The sequence below is a fragment of the Caretta caretta genome, chromosome 6 (assembly GCF_965140235.1).
Source record: "Caretta caretta isolate rCarCar2 chromosome 6, rCarCar1.hap1, whole genome shotgun sequence".
NCBI lineage: Eukaryota > Metazoa > Chordata > Testudines > Cheloniidae > Caretta > Caretta caretta.
Window position 1 is genome coordinate 7,989,914 of NC_134211.1, and position 21,560 is coordinate 8,011,473.

The window sequence follows — 21,560 nt, forward strand, 5'->3', positions numbered from 1 at the left end:
CATTGGTAATTTGCTAAATTATGTCTTCTCTGAGAGGGGAGGGTAATTTTCTGGGCTGGATCAACCCTAATTCAAACTGCCCTTCGTTCAGGATACATGTAAGAAACAAACCATCAAGCTCCTTTATGAAATGGCTAGCGGAAACCATGGGAGCCGCTGCTCAATATGCAGGTCATGAAAGACCCAGTCAGAAACTGAGCTGTGGGCGGGGGAGGGGTTTTCTGGGTGCTCCGAGTGTGAACAGAAGGAAAGAGAAGTCAGCAAGGAAACACTAGCTACAGAAGCAGTGAAAGCCTGACACTGACTAAAAGGTGAGAGAGGTTTTGGAAAGAGTGCTAGCAAGAAAGGGGGTTGGGGGTGGGAGCAAAGAAACTGTCTCCTGCTATTTGATTCCTGCAGTGTTCAGGGAAACAGGATTTTGTATGTTCTTTACAAACAAACAGGACTGCATCCAAGGAATACCTGACTCCATCATTAATGTAACCTTCTAACTGAAAGGCCCTGAATATTGCAGAATATAGGCCACGAGGCCCTGAATATTGATGAACCACTCAATGCAAAAGGGACAAAGCCATTTAGAAATGTGCCCTAAGGAAGAGGCTGATAGCTGCCATGAGATGGGTCTTTGATTTATTGACAAAGCTGATAGGAGTGTTAAGCACCTTTCTTTCAGACTAAATTGAAGGAGTAATTAAATGTCCCTTTATGTAGTGAGAGCTGGAAATGGGAAGCCATTGCCCAAGCCAGAAAGGGACAAGGGAAGGCCACTCAGAAGTTTAAACCATAAGGAATGAGGGACTTTGATACCCAGAAAGATACAGGAGTCCCAGAAGGATCAATTCTGTCTAGTCCTTTTCAATATCTACATGCAACTGCGAGGTGAACTGGTCAGATGGATTCAAGTGCAAGCAATATGCAGATGAGACACAGCTCTACAAACCCTTGCCCACACACCAACACACCACTACCACCAAAAATGGCCAGTGCTTGGATGAGATCAACTCATGGTTAAGAACAGCTGGCTGAAGCTGAACCCAAGCAAGACAAGGGGTGTTGCTGGTGGGCAGAGGAAAGTCCTTTCAAGAGTTCACAGCCCTGGCACAGTCTCCTGCAGTTGAACAAGCACCCACACAATCAGTCAGTTCCGTCCATAGTCTAGGAGTACTCTTGGATTCCCTGTTGACGCTGATCTCTCACATAGCAGCATTTGTGGGTAACCTTTCTGACCATCTGTGGCAGTCTAGAACACTCTATCCCACCCTGGTGGACAAAGACCTGGCCTCAGTTATACACCTATTCACCACCTCTCAGCTGGACTACAGTAATGTGATGGACCATCACCTGGGCATGAAGCCATCGGTGTATAGGAAACTCCAACTAGTCCAGAATACTGCAGAACATCATTCCCCAGTATGGGATACCACATGGGAATCTAACCCATCCTGTGCTCTCTACACTGTCTTCCCTGAGAGTAGACTCAAGTTTGAGACCTCAGGTTTTTACCTTCAGGATGCTCCATTGCCTATGTCAAGGGTAGCCATGAGAAATGGGTGCAATCACGGTCAAGTGGCCACTCATTAGCATATCTGAGTCTGTGGGGAACGGATCAATCCACTTTGCATTGTGGAAAGCTCCAGCAGGGAAGAGACCAGGCTGGAAAGTTCTCCATCAGACTTCCTGGCACCTTCCCCCACAGCTGGGGCATCATTTTCTCAGGAGGATACATCTCAAAACTGCCCTAGACTATAAAGGAGAGGGGAAAAGTCCCGCAAGGGATTTTTCACCTAAGATGCCAAAGGAGTTGAGCACGTTGGACTTTGTGGGAGATCCTGAGTAGGGGGTGGGCAGCCGTCTAGCTGGAAGGATGTGTGGTAAGAATCTTACTTTGAACCAAGACTGTAGTTTTGTTAAACCTGAGTCACTAGAAAGGGGTTTTCACTTCATTTACTTGTAACCATTTCTGACTTTATCCCTGACCCCTGAACTCACTTAAAGGCTCTCTCATTTTGATGAAATAAACTTCTTTTGCTTTTATTCTAAATCAGCCACGTGCTGTGTTTTCCTAGAAGTGAATATTCACTCCAGTTAAAGGAACAAACTGTTAGGCTTTTGTCTCTTTAAAGAAGCCATTGTCTGTATCAAAAAGAAAAAAGTGGGTGATCAGCACCCACCCGCCAATCAGCTGTTTGGTGGGAGGCGCTGGGGGAGAGGGCGAAGCAGGGGTGGGAGGAGGCGGAGCGAGGGAGGGGCGGGCTTGAGGGAGGGCATGGGAAGAAGTGGGGTGGGGTGGGGTGAAGCACCCACCTAGGAAGAAGAAAGTCGGCACCTGTGGTCTGTATTACTCCTCTGACTGTCCCGGACAGGGCTGGACATTTCAAGGCAGAAGGTTTTGGGGAAATTTGGGACTGGGGGTATGTTGGGGTCACTTGTCTAGCAGTAACCAAGGCTGGCGGAGACCAGAGTAAGGCTGTAACGCACAGGCGGCTGGAGTCAGAGTCGCTGGCTGGGAGCATCCAGACAGGGAGCTACAGCAGTTGAGCATTTTAAAGCTCTCAAGGTTACAGGACAAGCGATGCCACAACTTCTAGCTGGTCTGAATTGCAGCCCAGAAGGTGACCATAGCCTTATGCTTATTGACAAGTTACTTTCCCATGGGATACGGTAGCTCTTGCCCTCTGGTTAGCTCTTGCAGCTCTTGTCCAGTTCAAAAAGCTGAGATCCAACTGCCATGAGACTGATCGAGTCTCTCCTCCATATTGGACAACCACTTGGGCCATTTCTTCTGCTTTTATGCAGTCACGGTCTCAGTCTCTTAGTCGGGGGGCCTCTCTTCTGAGTGCTTGCCCGGTGTGTGTGTGTGTGTTTGTCTTTGGAATTCTCCAGCTTGCATCTAGTCCAGATTGTAAACGCCGTCTGTTGCCACAGGTGTCCATTGTTCTCATATTGATTGGCTCCGTTCTCATCCTCTCCCTTCTCCGGTGGTGGGTTTTGCTCCAGGTAGATTGGGGACACAATAGCCAAGCTGTCACATAGCTCTAAAATTGCTTCCTATACAAACATCTCACAACAATTGGCGACTTCTTACCTTTTGTCAGAGACCTCCACGACCCGCTTCAGTGAGGTGTTCTGACCTGGAACATCAGGGGCTTTGTCTTATATACGCAACTATACCCCTCCCCCCCAAAAAAAAACTTTCCTGATTTTTCACACTTGTTATCTGGTCACCCTAGGGGTAATATACATGCCTGGGGGGTCTCTGTGTTACAGCTGTTCTGGAATTCCTGTAGGTCCCAGACCAGGTGGCTCCTTTCTCTTCCTGGCTGCAGAGTGTCCTCTGGGCCGAGCAGGGTCTTTTCTGAGGCTGCTGCAGCTGGGACCTTGCAGGGAAATGCAGGGCCAGAGCCACCAGGAACCATTTTCCTCCCAGCAACCCCACTACCCTAGCTTCTTTCCCAGGGCCTCCCCCTACCTGGTGTTCCAGCATATCTTTCTTTAGGATTCCAGCACTGGCTAGATGGACCTCAGTGTGCTCCGGTCTGGGGAGTCCTGTGTTTCTATCTCTTTCTATGGCACTGCCTTTATCCCAGCTGGGTCAGTAGCCATGTGATCCCTTAACCTGAAAACCCTTTCCGGGCCTGTGCCTGCTTTACAGAGCTGTCTCAACCAAACACCAGCTTTGTGTAAACGGGGCACCATGTACACATACATTTTTCAATCTGTCAGGGTGTAGGGGTGGGGGGAATTGATCTCAGAAAGGTGTCAGTAGTGCACATCTTGCAAATCTACAGCCTAAAAAGGATGTGAAATTGATGTGTGAATTTCTCAGCTCGGCCCCCTCACTCTGACTCAAAGGCTGGGCATGAAGAAGCTAGGTTTTTAATTAGATTGAGGACGGATATGACTCCTGTGTGAGAGAAAGATGGAGAGAGCTAGAGATACCCCAGTCAGCATTAGGTCTCTGTGGGTCCTCACTATAAACCTTATTTATCCTCCCCCACCCCGCTCCAAGTTGTCTCCTGCTCTGTCTTGAAACCACTTTGTGCCTCTCTCCCTGGTCAAAGTGGCCCCCTGTCATGCCAGGCAGTGCACGGAGCCCGGCCGAGAGCTGGGGACCCCCGTTGGGCTGGGATGCTGCATCGAGCCCGACTAAGGTCCAAACTGTGCTGGGTGCTGCACAGACGCACAGTGAGAGACGACCACTTCCCTAAAGAATTCAGTCTAAGTAGACAAAGGAAGGCTTATTATCCTTAGTTGGGGAAAACAGAGTCCCAGAGAGATTCAGTAACTTGTGCAATATCATACAAGGAGACTGCAGCAGAGTCAGGAGCAGGACCTAGGTTCCTGAGTCCAGTTTAATTCCTGAACCACAAGCCCAGCCTGTCTCTGTAGTGGGCTCCCTGGTCTGTCAAATTTAATCGAGAGACAAGCAATAGAAATATGCAGCCTACAGTGGTCAGTAGGGGATGATGCCTTTTCTATCGGGGTATCTGGAAACACCATATAGGATTCTGGTGCAGGAAGAGAATTCTCTGTTGCTCTAGGATGGACCCCAAAACGGCCATAGGACTGTGACCCTTTCCCATTCAGGCCTGCATGATCTGTGTCCTTCTCTTCAAACACCATGCGCCCAGGGTTTAGATTGTGTCTTTGACAGATGCTCTGAGACAATGTAGACAGCCCCGTGCGCAGGAAAAGATGGGTTTGAATAGTGGCTGAGCTAGATGTTTTCCCTGCACATTTCCTGCTTTGGGGATTTCCCCCAATACTGGGTCCTACCCCAAAGGCAGCTGAACAAGCTCCAGAGGAGGGATCCCTGTACAAATGCTCAGCCTAGAAAGCATGCTGTTGTTGTTGTTGGTTGTTGTTGTGCGGGTTTAGGGGCACTGGGAAATGCATGAAGGTCCCGTTGTGTGTTTTTTGAATGGGGAACAGGGTCCTGGCTCTGGGTGTGGCTTTTCCACTTTCTCTTTTGCCGCAGCTGGTCCTGGATCACATGTCACAGGCTGGGGGGCCAAATGGCCTCTGGGGCTGGGTTCCAGATAAGCAGGGTTGGCTTCAGGCAAAATGGCGCCCTGGACGAACTCGTCCTTGAGTGCAGTTGGAGAACAGCAGCGTGGGGCGCAAGGCGCGAGAGCCAGCTTCTGGCCCCAGATCCGAGCCCGGCTGCACACGGAGGAGTTTCTGAGCCTGGGGGTTCCCCCGGCCATTCGCCCCGACCATCTAGCTGGAGGAGAGCGGTTGTGTGGCATCACCCGTCCCTGCAGGAAAGGGGGACACGGGCCGGCCCGCTTGCTCCGCAGGGGCCAGCTCTGTTGCCTGTGACTTCCTGCCAGGCTGGCAGCTCCACCCACGCTCCGCCTGTGTGTCCAGGGGCTTCAGCCCCGGGCTCGCCCGCACTCATCTCCTCTCTGGCAGCCCAGGCCTGCCAGCTTGTGGCACTCAGATGGCACCCACCCTCCCCAACCACGGCACCCTGGGCGGTCACCCAACCACAAGGCCGGCCCTGCAGGTAATAATTGGAGAAATTAGAAGCCTCGCTGACTCCCCTGTCTGCTTTCCTCTGGAGCACAGAGTGAATGGCCATCAGCCGCGTCTGGAGTGGTGCCCGGGGGCTGTTTATACAGGATCACTAGCCCGGTGCTGAGATGCAGCTGCCTCTGGGGTGGGTCACAGGGGCTGTTTATACAGGGATTCCTTGCCTGGCACTGAGATGAGCCACCTCCCGGGTGAGTACAGGGGCTGGTTAGCCGTCATCCAGCAACGCAACTTAGAAGTGAATCCGACATCAGTGTAAACCCATCCCACTCCCTGAGTTTCCTCCATCATGGCCCTGGCCTAGCAGAGCCCTGCTTCACTCCTGTGAGCTGCCACAGGGTGCAGCAGCCACGGGGCTGGGGTACCAGCTCCCCACCCATGCAGATCAGGTGGGAGCCCTCTGCCCTTCTCACGCCGAGCGGCTCACACAGCCAAAGGGGAGGCACCAGCCCAGGGGGGTTCGCTCCTGCGGGAACGGCTGGGAGGGCAGCGTTTGTTGGGTGTAAGAAAAGTGTGTGTGGTTGTCTCAGTGCAGGGATGTGTGAGGGGTGTTGAATTTACAAAGGGCAGTGGGTGGGGGTGGAAAATGACTAAATTAACAACACTGCGTGTAACTAGTTGACCACTCTCAGGGGTGGGGGAGGGTATGGGGGAGTTCAGGGTGTATGTGGTTGATCGTTTTTATTTGTTTTTTCATCTGTCTCCATGTAGCTGCGTGTGTGTCTGACTAGTTGGGTGTCTCAGTGTAGTTGACTTTTTCTTTTCTCCATTCTGCTCCCTCCCTATAACACTCCTGAGTCCGTCCCCCCTCGCCCCATCAGTGTTTCTCTTTTCAGGTATCACTTCTCTTTCCTCTGCACTCCGCTGCCTCCTCTCCAGGCAGCGCCCTTGAACCTCTCACTCCCCGCTCCACACACACCCCTCACCCAGCACAGGATGGACCCCCTGCCTCTGCTCCTCTATCTGTGCGCAGGTAAGTGCCAGCCAGAGGGACTGGGAAATGCTGGGCTCCTCCACATGGGTGCCCGGCGAGTACCCCTCTGGCAGGGGGATGGGAGCATCTGGACCGTCGGGACTCCTGGTCCTATCCCTGGCTGGCTCTGGGCGGGTGGGAGGGAGTGGGGTCTGGTGGGTTACAGCGGGGGACCTGTGCATCAGGAGTCCTAGGTTCTCTCCCCAAATATGGGCGGGGAATGGGGCTCTAGTGGCTTAGAGGAGGGATGGGGGGCGCCGATAACCAGTATTCCTGGGTGCAGTTCCCTCTGTGTTCTGTTCCCCCAGACTCTCTGGGATGGGAGTGGGTCAGAGGTGCGACTCCCCTTCTCTGTGGGCGTGTGTGCTTGGTAGGATGTGGGGCGAGGGTCCAGCGGATGCGAAGTGGATGCAGTGTTCGCAATTGCGCAATCCTGCTGTTAAACCACAGCCACTTCCCGCTGCTTCAACGTCACATCTCTCTTCTCTTTGAGTCCTGGACCCATCAGGGAATGGAGGGGGCTGACTTTGGGGTGGCTGAGAGTGAGGGGGATGGGCTGGGTAGGGGGGACAGACTGGGAGATGGGGTCTGAAAAGGGATGAAGGGAAGAATGGGGGAGGCCACCTCAGCTCCTCCCCCACCCTCAGCTCCCTTGTCCCCAGGCCCCACCCACCCAGCTCCATAATTCTGCATCCCGCTTTGCCCCATATCTGCTCCTCCTACAGCTCTGGGGGGTCTTTACTACCTCCCAGGCCTGGAGGGGGCAGCTCCCAGGGGATTCTTGCAGAGGGATGGCCACGCTGTGTGTTAGGGATTCACTCTTGCCACTGATGGGCTGTTTGGTGTATCTTGTGTGACATGAGTTTGGTGGGTCTCAGCTCGGGCTCCCATGGCACAAGCTTACCAGGCCACCCTGCATTAGCTGACAGACTCGGTCGAGAGACCGAGAACTGCCTGGGCCAAGGAGCTCCCACTGCGATGCTGCGGCCAATCCTTGGAGGCAGAAGAAGGGGAAACTCGAGTAAGAGCAGAAAGGTTATTTTACCTCTGTATTTGCTCGTGATGTGAGTGCTGCTGGAATCCTGTTCTGCCACTTCTCGTGCCCACAGTTGAAGAAGGATGTTGATAAATTGGGGAGGGCTCAGAGAACAGCCATGAGAATGATCAAAGCATTAGGAAATCTGCCTGATGGATTGAGCTCCTTGAGTCTATCGCTATTTAGATTAACAAAGCAAAGACCAAGGGGTGATGATCTCAGTCTATAAGTACCTGCGTGGGGAACAAATATTTGATGATGGGCTCTTCAATCTAGCAGAGGAGGGTGTAACATGATCCATGGCTGGAAGCTGAAGCTAGACAACTTCAGACTGGAAATGAGACGTAACATTTCTAACACTGAGAGGAATTAACCACTGGAACAATTTACCAGGGGTCGTGGTGGATTCCCCGTCACTGGCAATTTTACATCAAGATTGGATCTTTTTCTAAATGTTCCAATCTAGTTCAAACAGGGATTAATTCAGAGAAGCTCTCTGGCTCCTGTTACACAGGAAGTCAGGGCAGATGAACACAGCAGTTCCTTCTGGCGTTCTATTCTGTAATTCTGTGAAGGTTGATCTGCCCCTGCAACCCTACAGAAAGTCCCCCTCCCCCCGTGAATCCAGGTCGGCAAGAGATAAATCAAGGGCTTCATTCACCAGTGCTAAACACACTCCTTAGATTTCTTCTTCACATGGAAGTTTCTGCTGCTATGCAAATGAATGCATGGGCAATTTGCATAAAATGGCCATCCAGGGCTAGACACAAAGGAAACTTGAATGAACTGGTGGGGAGGAGCTGGTTGTCAGGACTCCTGGGTTCTATCCCCAGCTCTAAGAGGGGAGTGGGGTCTGGTGCTCAGTTTCAGAAAGGTTTTGGAATGAACTTGCTAAGGGTACAGCTAATGATGAGATTTTACATAGGGTAATTAACACTATTACCATCAGGTGGGCAGGACATTCCTGATCAACTCCACATTTTCAGTTCAAAGCAGAACTGTCTGTTAGTGATGGCATCTTGTTTAGAGGGAATAGAATAGTGGCGCCGAAGATGTTACAAGCTGACATGCTCACAAGAGGACATGAAAGACGCTTGGAACTGGAGAAATATCAATGCAGAGCCAGAGAGAGAATGTACTGGCCACAAATGAGCAATGAGCTAGCGAAATTGTTAAAATGTGTGAAACAGGCCCCCAGTGCCAACCTAAACAGAGTAAAAGAGGCTATGTTGGTAAGCAATGAACAGTGAAGGGCATGATCTGAAGTTGGTGTGGATCTATTTGCATATGCAGGTGGGGACTCTGTTTTGACACTGGATTATAATTCTCATTCTCTGGAGGTGGTTTTATTTGAAAATAACACACCAAAAAACATATTATAATGTACATGAAATCCGTATTTTGCAGGCATGGAATCCCTGAAGTTATTTGCCCGGCGCTGAGATGCAGCCACCTATGGGGTGGGGCCTGGGGGCTGTTTGTACAAGGATTCCCTCACCCAGCACTGAGATGTGGCCACTTGTTGGGTCTCTCTGGGAGGGGATGGGGGGAGGTGTGACTCTCACTCTCCATGGGGCACGTGTGCTTGGTAAGATGTGGGCTGGGGTTGGTGGGCAGGAAATGGATGTGGTTGGCATGGTCCTGCTGTAAAGCGACCACAGCTTCTTCCTCATTCAAGGTCATGTCTCCTCTGTCTGTGAAGCTGGGACCTCTCAGGGCATGGGGGGAGGTCACACATTGTGTTGGCTGAGAATGAGAATGAGAGATTTGAGGCTGGGACTGGGGACTTTGAGGCACATTGGGAGATGTGTCCTAAAAAGGGAAGAAGGGAAGACTGGGGGAGCCTGCCCACGCCCTCTCAGCACCCCTTTTGTCCAACCAGCCCCACAATTTCTCAACCTCACCCCCCAGCCCCACAATTCTGCACCCCACCTTGCCCCACATCTGCTCCTCCTGCAAATCTGGACAGTCTTTATAGTCTCCCACCCTGGAGGGGGCAGCTCCAAGGCGACTCTCCTTCCCAGGTCTGGGCTTGCAGGGATGGAGAGGGCAGAAGGGCCAGGGGAGAGGAGAGAAGAGCCAACTGGAGAGATTCTTACACTCCCTACTTCTCTCCCACAATTCCTTTCACCTCTGCTTGCCTCCTGCAGCAGCCCTGATTGGCTATCAGGAGGTGGGGATGTGGGGAAGATCAGCCAGTTGGAAAGGGGTTTCCCCACTCACCCACTTCCCCCAGCCAGTCCCACAGAGGATGGCGGGGAGTTAGTTAGCTACCCAAATGCATTAGGGATTCAGTGTTGCCATCCACTGCCTGTTTCTTGTGTGACATGAGTTTAGTGGGTCTTAGCTTCAGCTCCCACAACACAAATTTTAAATTTTGCCACAGTGTGATGCTGTGGCCAAAAGGGCTATTGCGATCCGTGTATGCATGAACTGGGGAATCTCGAGCAGGAAGAGAACCTCAGAGTTATGAACACCAGAGTTAGGAACTGACCAGCCAACCCCACACTTCATTTGAACCAGAAGTACGCACCCAGGCAGAAGCAGAGCCCGCCCCGCCCCCAAAGCAATACAGTATGGTGCTGTGTTAGATGTAAACTACTAAAAATATAAAGGGGAAGCTGCATTTTTCTTCTGCATAGTAAAGTTTCAAAGCTGTATTAAGTCAATGTTCAGTTGTAAACTTTTGAAAGAACTGTAATGTTTTGTTCAAGTTACGAACATTTCAGAGTTAGGAACAACCTCCATTCCCGGGGTGTTCATAACTCTGAGGTTCTATTGCATTTTACCTCTGTATTTGACCCTGGTGCTACCCCCTTCTGGACTAGTGAGTCCAGTTCTGGTGACCATAGTTCATGAGGGATGTTGATAAATTGGAGAGGGGTCAGAGAAGTGCTATGAGACTAATGAAAGGATTGGAAAACCTGCCTCATAGTGATAGACTCAAGGAGATCAATCTAGTTAAGGGAAGGTTAAGGGGTGGCTTGACCCAAGTCTAGGAGTACTTATGAGAAGAACAAATATTTAATATTGGTCTCTTCAACCTAGCAGATAAAGGGTAACACGATCCAGTGGCTGAACGTTGATGACAGGCAAACAATGGCCATGCCTACCCTAGCGATCGTACAGCGGCACAGCTGTACCCATGCAGCTGCATCGATGTAAGATCGCTCGTGTAGCTACTCTGTGCCGACAGGAAAGAGCTCTCCGGTCAACGTAATTAAACGACCACAGTGAGTGCTGGTAGCTCTGTTGGTGGGAGAAGCTCTCCTGCCGCCACAGGGTTCTGCACACTGCCACTTATGCCAGCGAAACTTATGTCGCTCAGAGGTGTGGTTGTCTCAGACCCCTGAGAAACACAAGTTTTGCCGCCGTAAGTGGTAGTGCAGACTTGGCTCGTGACTGCAAATAAAGCCGACATTTTTAACAGGAAGCGTAATTCACCCTTGGAACAGTTTGCCATGAGTTGTGGTGGATTCTCCATCACTGGACATTTAAAATCATGGTTGGACGTTTTTCTGACAGACCTGCCGTAGTTCAATCAGGAATTAATGCAGGGAAGTTCTCTGGCCTGTGTTATCCGGGAGGTCAGACTAGACGATCACAATGGTCCCTTCCGGCCTTGGAATCTATCAGTCTGTGAAGTCTCTGATCTGACCCTGGAACCCCGACAGGAAGTGCACCCGCTATGGATCAGCGTCAGGGAAGCTGATGGAGACAAATCTAGGGCTCCCTTCACCAGCATTAGCTCCACTCTTGATATTTATTTTTAAGCGGGAGTGACTGGCACGATGCAAATAAATGCAGGGAATGATTTGCATAATATGGCCCTTGAGGACTAGGGAGCAGGTGGTGAGGAGCTGGGAGTCAGGACACCTGGGTTCTATCCCTGGCTTGGGAGAGGAGTGGGATTTGTTGAGTTAGAGCTGGGTGTGTGTGTGTGGAATTCAGTCCCGTAGCCAGAAGGAGCCGGCCCCTCAGCCCCAAACACTGGCCCGTTCTCCATAGGGGAAGCTCTAACTGGTGACTGTTTAACCCCTGCAGTGCTGGCCCAAAGCCGTGAATTCAGTGTGGACGTGGAGGGACCCATCACCTTCCAGGAGGCAGCAGCGGGGTTTGGGCAGAGCGTGGTGCAGTTCGGGAGTGCCAGCACTCAGGGGTAAGGGCCTAACCTGGGCTCAGGGCCCCACATGACTCATGCCCAATGCTAAGGGGCTTGTCTGGCTGGGCTGCCCCTCGTGGGACCCACTCCCCTGGGAGTGATGGGGCATCTCCCTAACCCCCCTCTGCTCTCTCCCAGCAGGCTGATCGTCGGGGCCCCACAGCAGATAGGAGGCGTGAATGAAACTGGCAAAGTCTACAAGTGCGACCTGGGTTCCAGACGCTGCCAGGAGATCCTCATCCAGAGTAGGGGGCACCCTGTGCTGTGGGGTGCAGCAAGAGGATTGGAGTGGGAGTCAGGACTCCTGGGTTCTGTCCCCAGCTCTGGGAGGGAGTGGGGTGGGGTCTAGTGGTTAGAGTGGGGGGAGCTGGGAGTCAGGAATCCTTGGTTCTGTACTCTGCTCTGGGACAGGAATGGAGTTTATTTTCTCACCCAGGTGTGCTTCTCTCCCCTGTCAGGACCCCCCGATGCCATGAACATGTCCCTCGGTTTGTCGCTGGCTTCCCGAGGCTCCCAGTTCCTGGTAGGTACCACACCCAGGGGAAATGGGTGCTGGGACTGGGGTCCGACATTTACTCCCTCATCATTCCAGGGGACAGCTCCCTCCCCAAAACCCCACTACTCATGGACGGTAGTATCTGGGCTGTGTCAGCGTGACTGGAGCAATGACGCAGAGGTGACAATTGGGTGACATCACCATGACTACATGATAACTGTGCGAGGGCTGTTGGTAACTCCTGTATCTGGAGGGGGGGCACAAGGATGCAGTGGGAAATGGCGGTGGCCAGGTATCCTTGGTTTGGCAACAGTGACCCCGTGAGATGATGTTGTGAGGGATGGAGGCAACTGGCTTATGTTGCCATGGTGACAGTGACTAGAAGGAAGCAGGAAGCTGATGTAGCAGGAAGCATTGTAACTGGGTTGTCGCCATGGCGACAGTGACTGTGCGTGAACTAGCAGAAAGCGTTGGAACCAGGTGATCCCTCGTGTGGGTCCCGTCTGCCCCAGCAGGGGCTTTCCCTGCATACCCATAGGGTTGGGGAGCAGACCCCTGGCTCCCCCACCAGACTTCTGGCTCCCCCACCCTCAGTGCTCTGTTCAGAGGGGCACCTACTGATCCCGTGCATTCTCGTGCCCCAGGTGTGCGGCCCCACGGTGCACCGGGCCTGCGGGGAGAACATGTACGTCAACGGCTACTGCTTCCTCCTGGACCAGAGCCTCCGGCAGGTCCAGCGCATCCCAGACACCCACCCAGGTGAAGGGTGACACAGGGGTGTGGGGGGGGGACCTATGCTCTGGGGTCACGGGTGGGTTCAAGGGACATGGGAAGTTGGAGGGGAGATGGGTCTAGATGGGTCTGATATGGGTTGGGATACCAGGCTAGGTGGGCCCATTGGTTTGATTTAGGATGTCAGTAGAAGCTGGGAGTCAGGACTCCTGGGTTCTGTCCCAGCTCTGGGAGGGGGAGGGGTGTATTTTTTTCATCCCAGTGCATGTCATGCTCTATGCTCAGGACCCGTCCATGGCAGGGACGGGATGATATTGCGACAGAGGGGCCCATTGGTCTGATCCGGGGTTGCAGGGCGGGGGCAGGATACCAAGTTAGATGGACCCATTGGTCTGATCTAGCTCTTTCTACTGGGTTTTCTGCATGTTTGTGGAGTTGAGTCAGGACGTATTTCTTTCCTGTCCCTCTCAGAGTGCCCCAGACATGTCACAGACATAGTGCTCCTCGTCGACAGCTCGGGCAGCATCGCACCTGAGGACTTTGGAAAAATGAAGACGTTTCTCGCTGAGATCATGAAGCGTTTCCGCAGCACCGACACGCAGGTAATGGGCAGAAGCTGAACCCTGACTACGTGCCCTGCCCCTCGCAGTCAGTGCTGACCCCAATACGCCAGTGCGGTGCTAGGGGGCGCTGTGCTGCAGGGGGAGCAGTAAAGGATTTTGCATCCAAAACCAGGAAAAAATTCCAACAGAACCACTACGTCCCGACTGCCTCAGCCCTTAACTGAGTCTGATGCCTGCTTTTCTTACCCTCCACCCCTGGGGTTGTTTTTCTCTCTTCTCCCCGCCTCCCCTTGCAGTTCGCCCTCATGCAGTACTCCAATAAATTTCAATTGCACTTCGACTTCATGGAGTACAGGAGAAGTCATGACCCCGATCACCTTGTCTGGAGGATTGAGCAGCTTCATGGAACAACGTACACGGCCACAGCCATCCGGAAAGTGGTGTAGGTATTGCCCTCCTCCCAGTACTGACTCCACAGGGAATGGGCTGTAAGGACATTTGAGCTACGAGGAAGGACTCAGGACCACTGGGTTCTATCTCCAGCTGTGGGAAGGGACTGGGGACAAGTGGTTAGAGCAGGGGGGCTGGGCATCAGGATTCCTGGGCTCTGTCCCCACTCCGGGAGGTGGGTGGGCATTAGTAGGTTAGAGCGGGGAGGGAGATGCTGCGAGCAAGGGCTCCAGGGATCTATTGCCAGCTCTGAGCTTCTGTTGCTGAGTGACTTTAAGCAAGTCACAGCCCCGCCGTGTGCCTCAGTTTCTCCATTGGTTAAATGGAGGCAATGACAGTGGCCTCCTTTGTAAAGGACTTTGAGATCTGCAATGCCAAAGCAGTGGACAAGCGCTAGGTGTTATTACGTATCAATAACCCTCCCAGGCGTTCCCCCGCCCCTTTTCCAGGCTGGAGCTGTTCACCTCTGGGAGAGGCACTCGGGATGAGGCCACCAAGGTTCTCATTGTGATCACAGATGGGCAGAAATACAACGACCCGCTTTCTTATTCAGACACCGTCCCTGAGGCTGAGAGAGCTGGCATCATCCGCTACGCCATCGGGGTGAGCTGCGGCCGTGTGGAGAACTAGTAGGGATCTGAACCCATGTCCAGGTTCCCATTAGATAAGGGAGAAGAACTGACCCAGGGTTGTAACTGGGTCAACGTGTGACGTTATAGGAGAGCTGGAGCTCCTCTCTTGTTCAGGTTGAGCAGAGCTGTCTAGTTACAGGTTGGGTTTTCTGCCTGCCCTACAGTCCACGTGCTGACTCAGATTGCCATGAAATTTTGAATTCCTCATGGGGACACAGGTTAGGATTTGGGGTCACTTGAACTAGGGGCTCCTGACATACAGCCCCCCAGTTAAACAGCAAAATCACCCGGTTCTAATATTTTTTTCTGCACACACCTGGGGCTCAAACAACGGCTCTGATCCTCCCCAAACTGGTGTCAGTCACTTGACATTTATCTCCATGAAACTGCTGAGCCAAAGAGATTGAAATGAGCATCAGCAGCAAGATAAAGGGCAAGTCTACGCAACAAATTAAGTCGACTTAAGTTACCTTGTCACACAGCCACCTCAGTAATTCAATCATTTGTTCATGTCCACATTATCCTCCTTCTGTTGGTGGTGTGCGTCCTTACCAGGAGCGCTTGTATCGACTTAACTGTCAGCGTGGGGCATGGTGGGGCCCTGACAGCCAGCGCCCGCAGGCGATATAAGCAATGTGGTGCCTATGCGGACACTGCACCGACCTGACTACATTGAGCTCAGTGCACCGGCTCTTGCGGAAGTGGAGTTATGAAGTCGGTGTGGTGGATGAGTTACAGGGGTGGGAGCTACATTTTAGCGAGGCCGCTTACAGAGTTAGGTCAACGTAAGTCCTACATCAACAAACTCGGGTTTAGAATCATAGATTCCCAGGCCAGAAGTGACTTTTTGCAGTCATCTAGTCTGAGCTCCCGTGGAGCACAGGCCAGAGAACTGCCCCAAATAATCCCTGCTGAAACCAGAGCAGATCTCTTAGAAAACCAGCCAGTCTTGAGATAAAAATTGCCAGGGATAGAGAATCCACCACGGCCCGTGGTGAGCTGCTCCAAGGGTTAATTCCCCTCACAGTTAAACCTGACACCTTCTTTCCAATCTGAATGGGTGTAAATTCTGTTTCCAGCCATTGGATCTTGTTCGACCTTTGTCTGCTGCTTACGGGGAGGTGCCTGACTCCACCTCTGAACTGACTGCACACAACCCACCCGGACTAGCGCAGTGGTCCCGGCCCTTCACCCCTTGCCCTGAGGTGTCCCTCAGAGACATTGCCCGCACTCACCCCTCACTACGCCCTGGAGAATGAGTCATGCTGGGCCCCAGAGCGCTGACAATCCCCATGGCAAGGAGACCCCTGTGCCCTGCTGCTGGTACAACCGACACAACTCGGTGCTGAAATGGGGCAGGCTCCATAACTCCAGGCTCCAGCGACCCGCAACCCCCCACTCACCAGAGCGGCACATGGCGCTGGCTGAGCCATGCCTCTCTAGGGCCCAGCAGGGCTCGGGGCGGGTGGGTGTTGGCCCAGGGCTCTGGGCTGTGAGTGACGCCCATGCCCTGGTCTCTCCTGTACCTCCCTCTACTCCGTGAAGGTTGGTGAGGCCTTCTCCAGTGACACTGCCCAACGGGAGCTCCAGGAGATCGCCTCTGAGCCCACCAAGGAGCACGTCTTCCGGGTGGACAATTTCGATGCCCTCCAGGGCATCCAGAACCAGCTGCAGGAGAAGATATTCGGTATCGAAGGTACCAAAGCCAGGGGAGCGGCCGCACTGGACCTGGGGCTCTAGAAATCGGTTTTCAAGGCCAAGATGGGATGGGGAGCTGCTGGAAATCCAGAGCCCAAATAGGCCCCAAATATTCTCTCTTTCCCCATTCAACATGTATCCAGTAATCTTCCTCCCTAAATGCCCCTGATGCCTTTCTCATCCAGGGCCCCCGGGCAGGGGACTGGGTGGCTCAAGGGGCTGATACGGGATACGGGGCCTTTTCTCTAGGGGGCGCTGGATCCAATCCAGCCTCGAGGTGGGGAGAAGGGCTGGCTCAGGGAATGGGACACGGCGCATTTACTGTCTATGATGATCTCTCCTGTGTCTGTCTGTCTATCTCTCCCCGCAGGCACCCAGTCCCAGAGCGGCAGCTCTTTCCAGCTGGAGATGTCCCAGGAAGGATTCAGCTCCCTGCTGTCCCCTGTGAGTGACGCCTGGCCCCAGGGTGTGTCCCTGGAGCCCAGAGTCCTGTGGGAGCAGTGCAGGGGGCACCCCCCCTCTCACTAAGGGCAGACACTAGTGGGCTCTATGCTGCAGCGAGTGGTGTGGGGGCCCAGTAGGGGGTGCTCACTCCCCTGGCCATCAGCACTGACCCCAGTGTCCCAGCACGATGCTAGGGGGCGCTGTGCTGCAGGTGGAGGCTGTGTCTAGTAAATACATGCTGTGCTGTCTGTTCCCTGTAATCGGTCCCCTTTGCCGTCCCTGTCGGTTTAGGATGGGCCTGTGCTGGGAGCAGTGGGAGCCTATGACTGGTCCGGTGGGGTATACCTATATGGGCACAGCGGGAAGCCGAGCTTCATCAACATGTCCAGAACCTCCACTGACATGAATGATGCTTACCTCGGTAAGAACAAACCCACCGAGCTTCCCTTACCTATTTAAACAGCCCCCGCGCCCCACCCCAGAGGTGGCTGCATCTCAGTTCTGGGAAAGTTCTGTGCAGCACTGTTGTAGGGCTGTTTCCCATCTCACCTCCCCACGTCCCTCTCTTCCTTTGAGGTTATTCGTCTCAGGTCATCACAGCCAATGGGCAGAGCAGCTATGTGGTCGGGGCCCCTCGCTACCAACACGCTGGCAAAGTCGTCCTGTTCTTCCGAGATACCAAGGGTGGGGAATGGACACCCACATCAGAGGTGCGGGGAGAGCAGGTATGGAGAGTGTTACTGGTAATATGGAGTGTGGGTGTGAGAGAGAGAGGGCTGGAGGAAGCCTGTAAGATTTTGACATGGTGTAATATTTGTGTTTGGATTCACCTTCAGGAACGATTCAGTCAGAGAGCCTCAGGCAGGGGATAAACTTGACTGGTTTAGGGAATTGCACCGCAGCTGACATTCAGCCTCTCTCCAATATCCCACTGCTGTTACCTTCACTTACAGTCTAGAGAGAGCTCATGAGACCGATACAGACAGAGGTCCAGATATACCAAGGGACTTAGGCGTTGTGATGCTGCAGGGAGGCACCTACCCCTGCCAGTGATCCATGAATGGGGGGAAGATAGGCGCTCTTCCACCTAGCTCAAAGGTCGGGCCTCATCCAGTAGGCAGGCTCAGAGCCACCACGATCTTCACAAACCAGCCGGAGGAGAAGAGGGAGGGCCTCCCTTATAGATGGTGGTTAGATTTCTCACCTAGGACGTGAACAACCCCTGGTTTGAGTCCCTGCTTTGCCTGATGAGGAAGAAGGCTTTAACCAGGGCTCTGCTGTCTCTCAGGGAGTGCCCTCACCACTGGGCCTTAGGGTGGTTGTGATTTGTACACGTTGTGCAGCCCAACTGATATTTAATTAGTCAATTAAAATGGAATAACTTTATCAGGCAAGACCGAGGGAGCCCACAGCTCAGGGGTTAGGGCATTGACTTAAGAAATAGCAGACCCCTGTTCAAGTCCTTCTCCTCTGACCACACGTACCAGATGGTGCCCTACAGGTGGAGGAGCGTTTGTCTTCCCCCAGTTTGTGGATCCTGCTTGATTGTGGTGGGAAATGGGCAACTGGCTGCCTAGAGTAAGACAGGTGTGCACATGCCCTGCCCTTGAGGCAGCAACATAAGGAGCTCCTACTGCAAAAACATAGGCACCAAGTCAGGTTAGGCACCTAAAGGGGTCAGCAGCAGCCATGCAGAGGTTTTATGAATCACAGTGCACCTAAGTCTGGGGGTTAGGCACATAAGTACCTTTGTGGATCTGGGCTAGAGAGACTCAGGCAAGGAAAATTACATTACTAGTGATATTAGCAGTGTTCGAAAAGGATCACACTACACGAACGAAGTGAATTTCTCCAAGATCTAACTGCCTATACGTTCCAGCGGAACAGAACTTACAAGAGTGACTCAGTCAGTGAATAAACTTTTCTCGTGCTAGAACAGCCGCTAGAAAGAATTGCACCACAACTAGCATTCAGCGTCTCTCCAAGATCTAGCTGCCTCGTTGTGCAAGAACACTTTCAGCAACAGCACCACCCGCTGTGCAGCGAGAGGGTGCGACTGAGGATGGAATGAGGATTGGGACTGAATCCTCATCCCCAGAGGGTGAGAAGGGTCCCAGTGGGAGAAGAAGGAGGAGGTGACTAAATGAAAGGGGTGACTTATCTGCCTCTCCAGATTGGCTCATATTTTGGGGGTACACTGTGCGCTGTGGACCTCGACAGAGATGGGAACACGGACCTGGTTCTAATCGGAGCCCCCATGTACCATACACCTCTGAATGGAGGACGGGTCTATAACTGCCTGATTAACTGGCCGGTAAGAAAGAGGATGGAGCCAGGGGGAAGATGGATGGCCTGGGGTTCTTCTTTGCCTGCACTGCCATGGGGTTGTGATGCTGGGACAATTAGCATGGCAGTAGCAGGCGCGGTGCTCCAGGAAGTAGGATGGGGGGGATCATTCAGGGAAGCTTTTCCCTGCCAGTCAGTTCTGGCCCCGATGCCCCAGAGCAGTGCCAAGGAGCGCTTTGCTGCAGAGAGAGGGAAAGACGGTCAGTAGGGGCCGGGGTACTCTCTGCTGGAAGTCAGTGCTGATCCTTTCCCCATGTGTTTCCTTTGATGGGGCCTGCAGAGGATGGCATTGATCTGCACCAAGACACTGCAGGGGCAGATGGGGCAGGCGTTCGGGCGCTTTGGGGCCAGCATGTCAGAAATCGGGGACATCAGCGGGGACGGACAGACGGATGTGGCCATCGGGGCCCCCATGGAGAGCGACAATAGCGGGGCCTTGTACATCTTCCATGGGGAAAAGGGAGGCCTCAATCCCCAGTATAGACAGGTGAGCCCAGCCCGTGTGAGAAGGGGTCACCAGAAAGCCCCGAAGAGACATGATGGGGCCCCACAGCCCCCTAGTGCCTATTAGCCTGTAGCTGCTGCTTTCCCATCCCTCAACCTCCGCTGCCCCCTAGTGCCCATTGTATAGTACAGCCGCCCCTTTCCCACCCCTCACCCTCCACTGCCCCCTAGTGCCCATTATACAGAACAGCCGCCCCTTTCCCACCCCTCACCCTCCGCTGCCCCCTAGTGCCCATTGTACAGTACAGCCGCCCCTTCCCCAGCCCTCACCCTCTGCTGCCTCCTAGTGCCCATAATACAGTACAGCTGCCCCTTTCCCACCCCTCACCCTCCACTGCCCCCTAGTGCCCATTGTACAGTACAGCCTCCCCTTCCCCAGCCCTCACCCTCCGCTGCCTCCTAGTGCCCATTGTAGAGTACAGCCGCCCCTTTTCCCACCCCTCACCCTCCACTGCCCCCTAGTGCCCATTGTACAGTACAGCCACCCCTTTCCTACCTCTCACCCTCCGCTGCCCCCTAGTGCCCATTGTACAGAACAGATGCCCCTTTCCCACCCCTTGCTGCTCTCTCTGCCCCACAGCGCATCGAGGGGTCACAGTTTCCCAGCAGGCTGCACTACTTTGGCCAGGCCGCCAGTGGAGGGAGAGACCTGACGAGGGACGGACTGCCAGACATCGCGGTGGGGGCACAAGGGCAGGTCCTGCTGCTGAGGTGAGTTACTCTGTGTCGTTGCGCTGCTCCACATGGCAGTCTCAGGCCTTGTCTATGCTACAGAGTTTTTTTGATAGAAGTTCTGTCCGCGATTAAGAAGCGTGATAATTTCACCGCTATTGCATGTTCACACTACGCTCATTGTGTCGGCAGAGCGCATCCACACTTGGTGGTCTGGCACTGACAGTGAGAGCAGGGCTCTGGGTGGGTACCTATCCCAGGGTGCGACTCGCCACATTCTGCAGCTAGGAATTGAGGGAAGGCGGAGTGGATCACAGCGCCTCATGGGTGCTCGCTCAGCGTCCCATGATGCATTGTTTTCTGTCCCAGCATTCCATGGGCTTCTGAACAATTTTAGCGGCATTTTTAACACCCCCTGTTTACTGTGCGCCCGCCATCTCTGTGTGAAAGGATGGACCCCGCAATGCTCTCTACTGTTGTGGTCACTGCTTTGAACACACCGGAGCTGGTCAGGCAGTACATCGTGAGCACCCAATCTGTACAGCAATAGGAAGGGGTACTTCTCTGAGGTATGGCAGGCGCTTCTTGATCACTGCAGGCATTTCACTGACATCAGCACAGGGTGGTCCAGGAAGGTGCATGACGCACGCATCTTAAAGAACTCTGGTCTGTACAGAAAGGTGTAAGCAAGGACTTTCTTTCCACACCAGAAGATTCCAGTGGGGGATTTTGAAATGCCCACAGTGTTCCTGGGAGACCCAGCCTACCCCTTACACCCATGGCTCATGAAGCCTTACTCGGGAAAACCTGGACCACAGCAAGGAGCGCTTCAACAATAGGTTGAGCAGGTGCAGAATTCTCCTGGAATGTGCTTTGGCAGGTTAAGAGCGCGCTAGCGATGCCTTTATGGCAGGTTAGATCTAAGTGAGAAAAAGAATTCAATGGTCATAGCTGACTGCTGACTGAGGCAAGATTTTGAGATTGCGAACCAGTAATGTGTATTTCTATACAGCAATCTGCCATGCTTCATTAAACTCAATTATCTTATTTGACCTAGCACTTGCGTTGATTCCTGACTGGGATTTCTAGTAAGCAAATGATTAGAATGCATGTAAATATTACTAGCAGCAACAATCACTATGTGTAGGCATGGGCGGTCAGTGAACCAGGGCCTTGGGGGTGCTATCCCCTGTCCTAGCCCACCCATTCTACTCAGGGCTCTACCCCTCCCGCCCCACCCTTCCCTGCCAGAGCCCAGAGCCCCCCTCCCCACCCTACCCCCATGCACACACACAAGCCCTGAGCGCTGGGCGGGTG

The 21,560-nt window shown here is 53.3% G+C and overlaps 1 protein-coding gene across 3 annotated transcripts in view; it reads left to right on the plus strand.

Moving 5' to 3' along the window:
• Nucleotides 1–232: 232 nt before the first annotated feature.
• Nucleotides 233–21,560, plus strand: part of LOC142072625 (integrin alpha-X-like) — a 33,554-nt gene continuing 12,226 nt past the window's right edge. Inside the window, exons 1-16 of one of the 3 annotated variants that reach the window (XM_075130068.1) lie at nucleotides 233–311; nucleotides 6,372–6,508; nucleotides 11,589–11,703; nucleotides 11,848–11,951; nucleotides 12,165–12,229; nucleotides 12,847–12,961; nucleotides 13,406–13,536; nucleotides 13,794–13,939; nucleotides 14,397–14,550; nucleotides 16,125–16,275; nucleotides 16,648–16,721; nucleotides 17,013–17,142; nucleotides 17,298–17,446; nucleotides 18,895–19,035; nucleotides 19,348–19,554; nucleotides 20,152–20,282. In XM_075130068.1, the coding sequence (XP_074986169.1) occupies nucleotides 6,472–6,508; nucleotides 11,589–11,703; nucleotides 11,848–11,951; nucleotides 12,165–12,229; nucleotides 12,847–12,961; nucleotides 13,406–13,536; nucleotides 13,794–13,939; nucleotides 14,397–14,550; nucleotides 16,125–16,275; nucleotides 16,648–16,721; nucleotides 17,013–17,142; nucleotides 17,298–17,446; nucleotides 18,895–19,035; nucleotides 19,348–19,554; nucleotides 20,152–20,282 (1,850 nt within the window). In that variant the 5' untranslated portion in view covers nucleotides 233–311; nucleotides 6,372–6,471. Of the gene's footprint in view, nucleotides 312–6,371; nucleotides 6,509–11,588; nucleotides 11,704–11,847; nucleotides 11,952–12,164; nucleotides 12,230–12,622; nucleotides 12,683–12,844; nucleotides 12,962–13,405; nucleotides 13,537–13,793; nucleotides 13,940–14,396; nucleotides 14,551–16,124; nucleotides 16,276–16,647; nucleotides 16,722–17,012; nucleotides 17,143–17,297; nucleotides 17,447–18,894; nucleotides 19,036–19,347; nucleotides 19,555–20,151; nucleotides 20,283–21,560 lie in introns of those variants that run through there. The other 2 variants (XM_075130069.1, XM_075130070.1) reach the window with 2 other exon arrangements.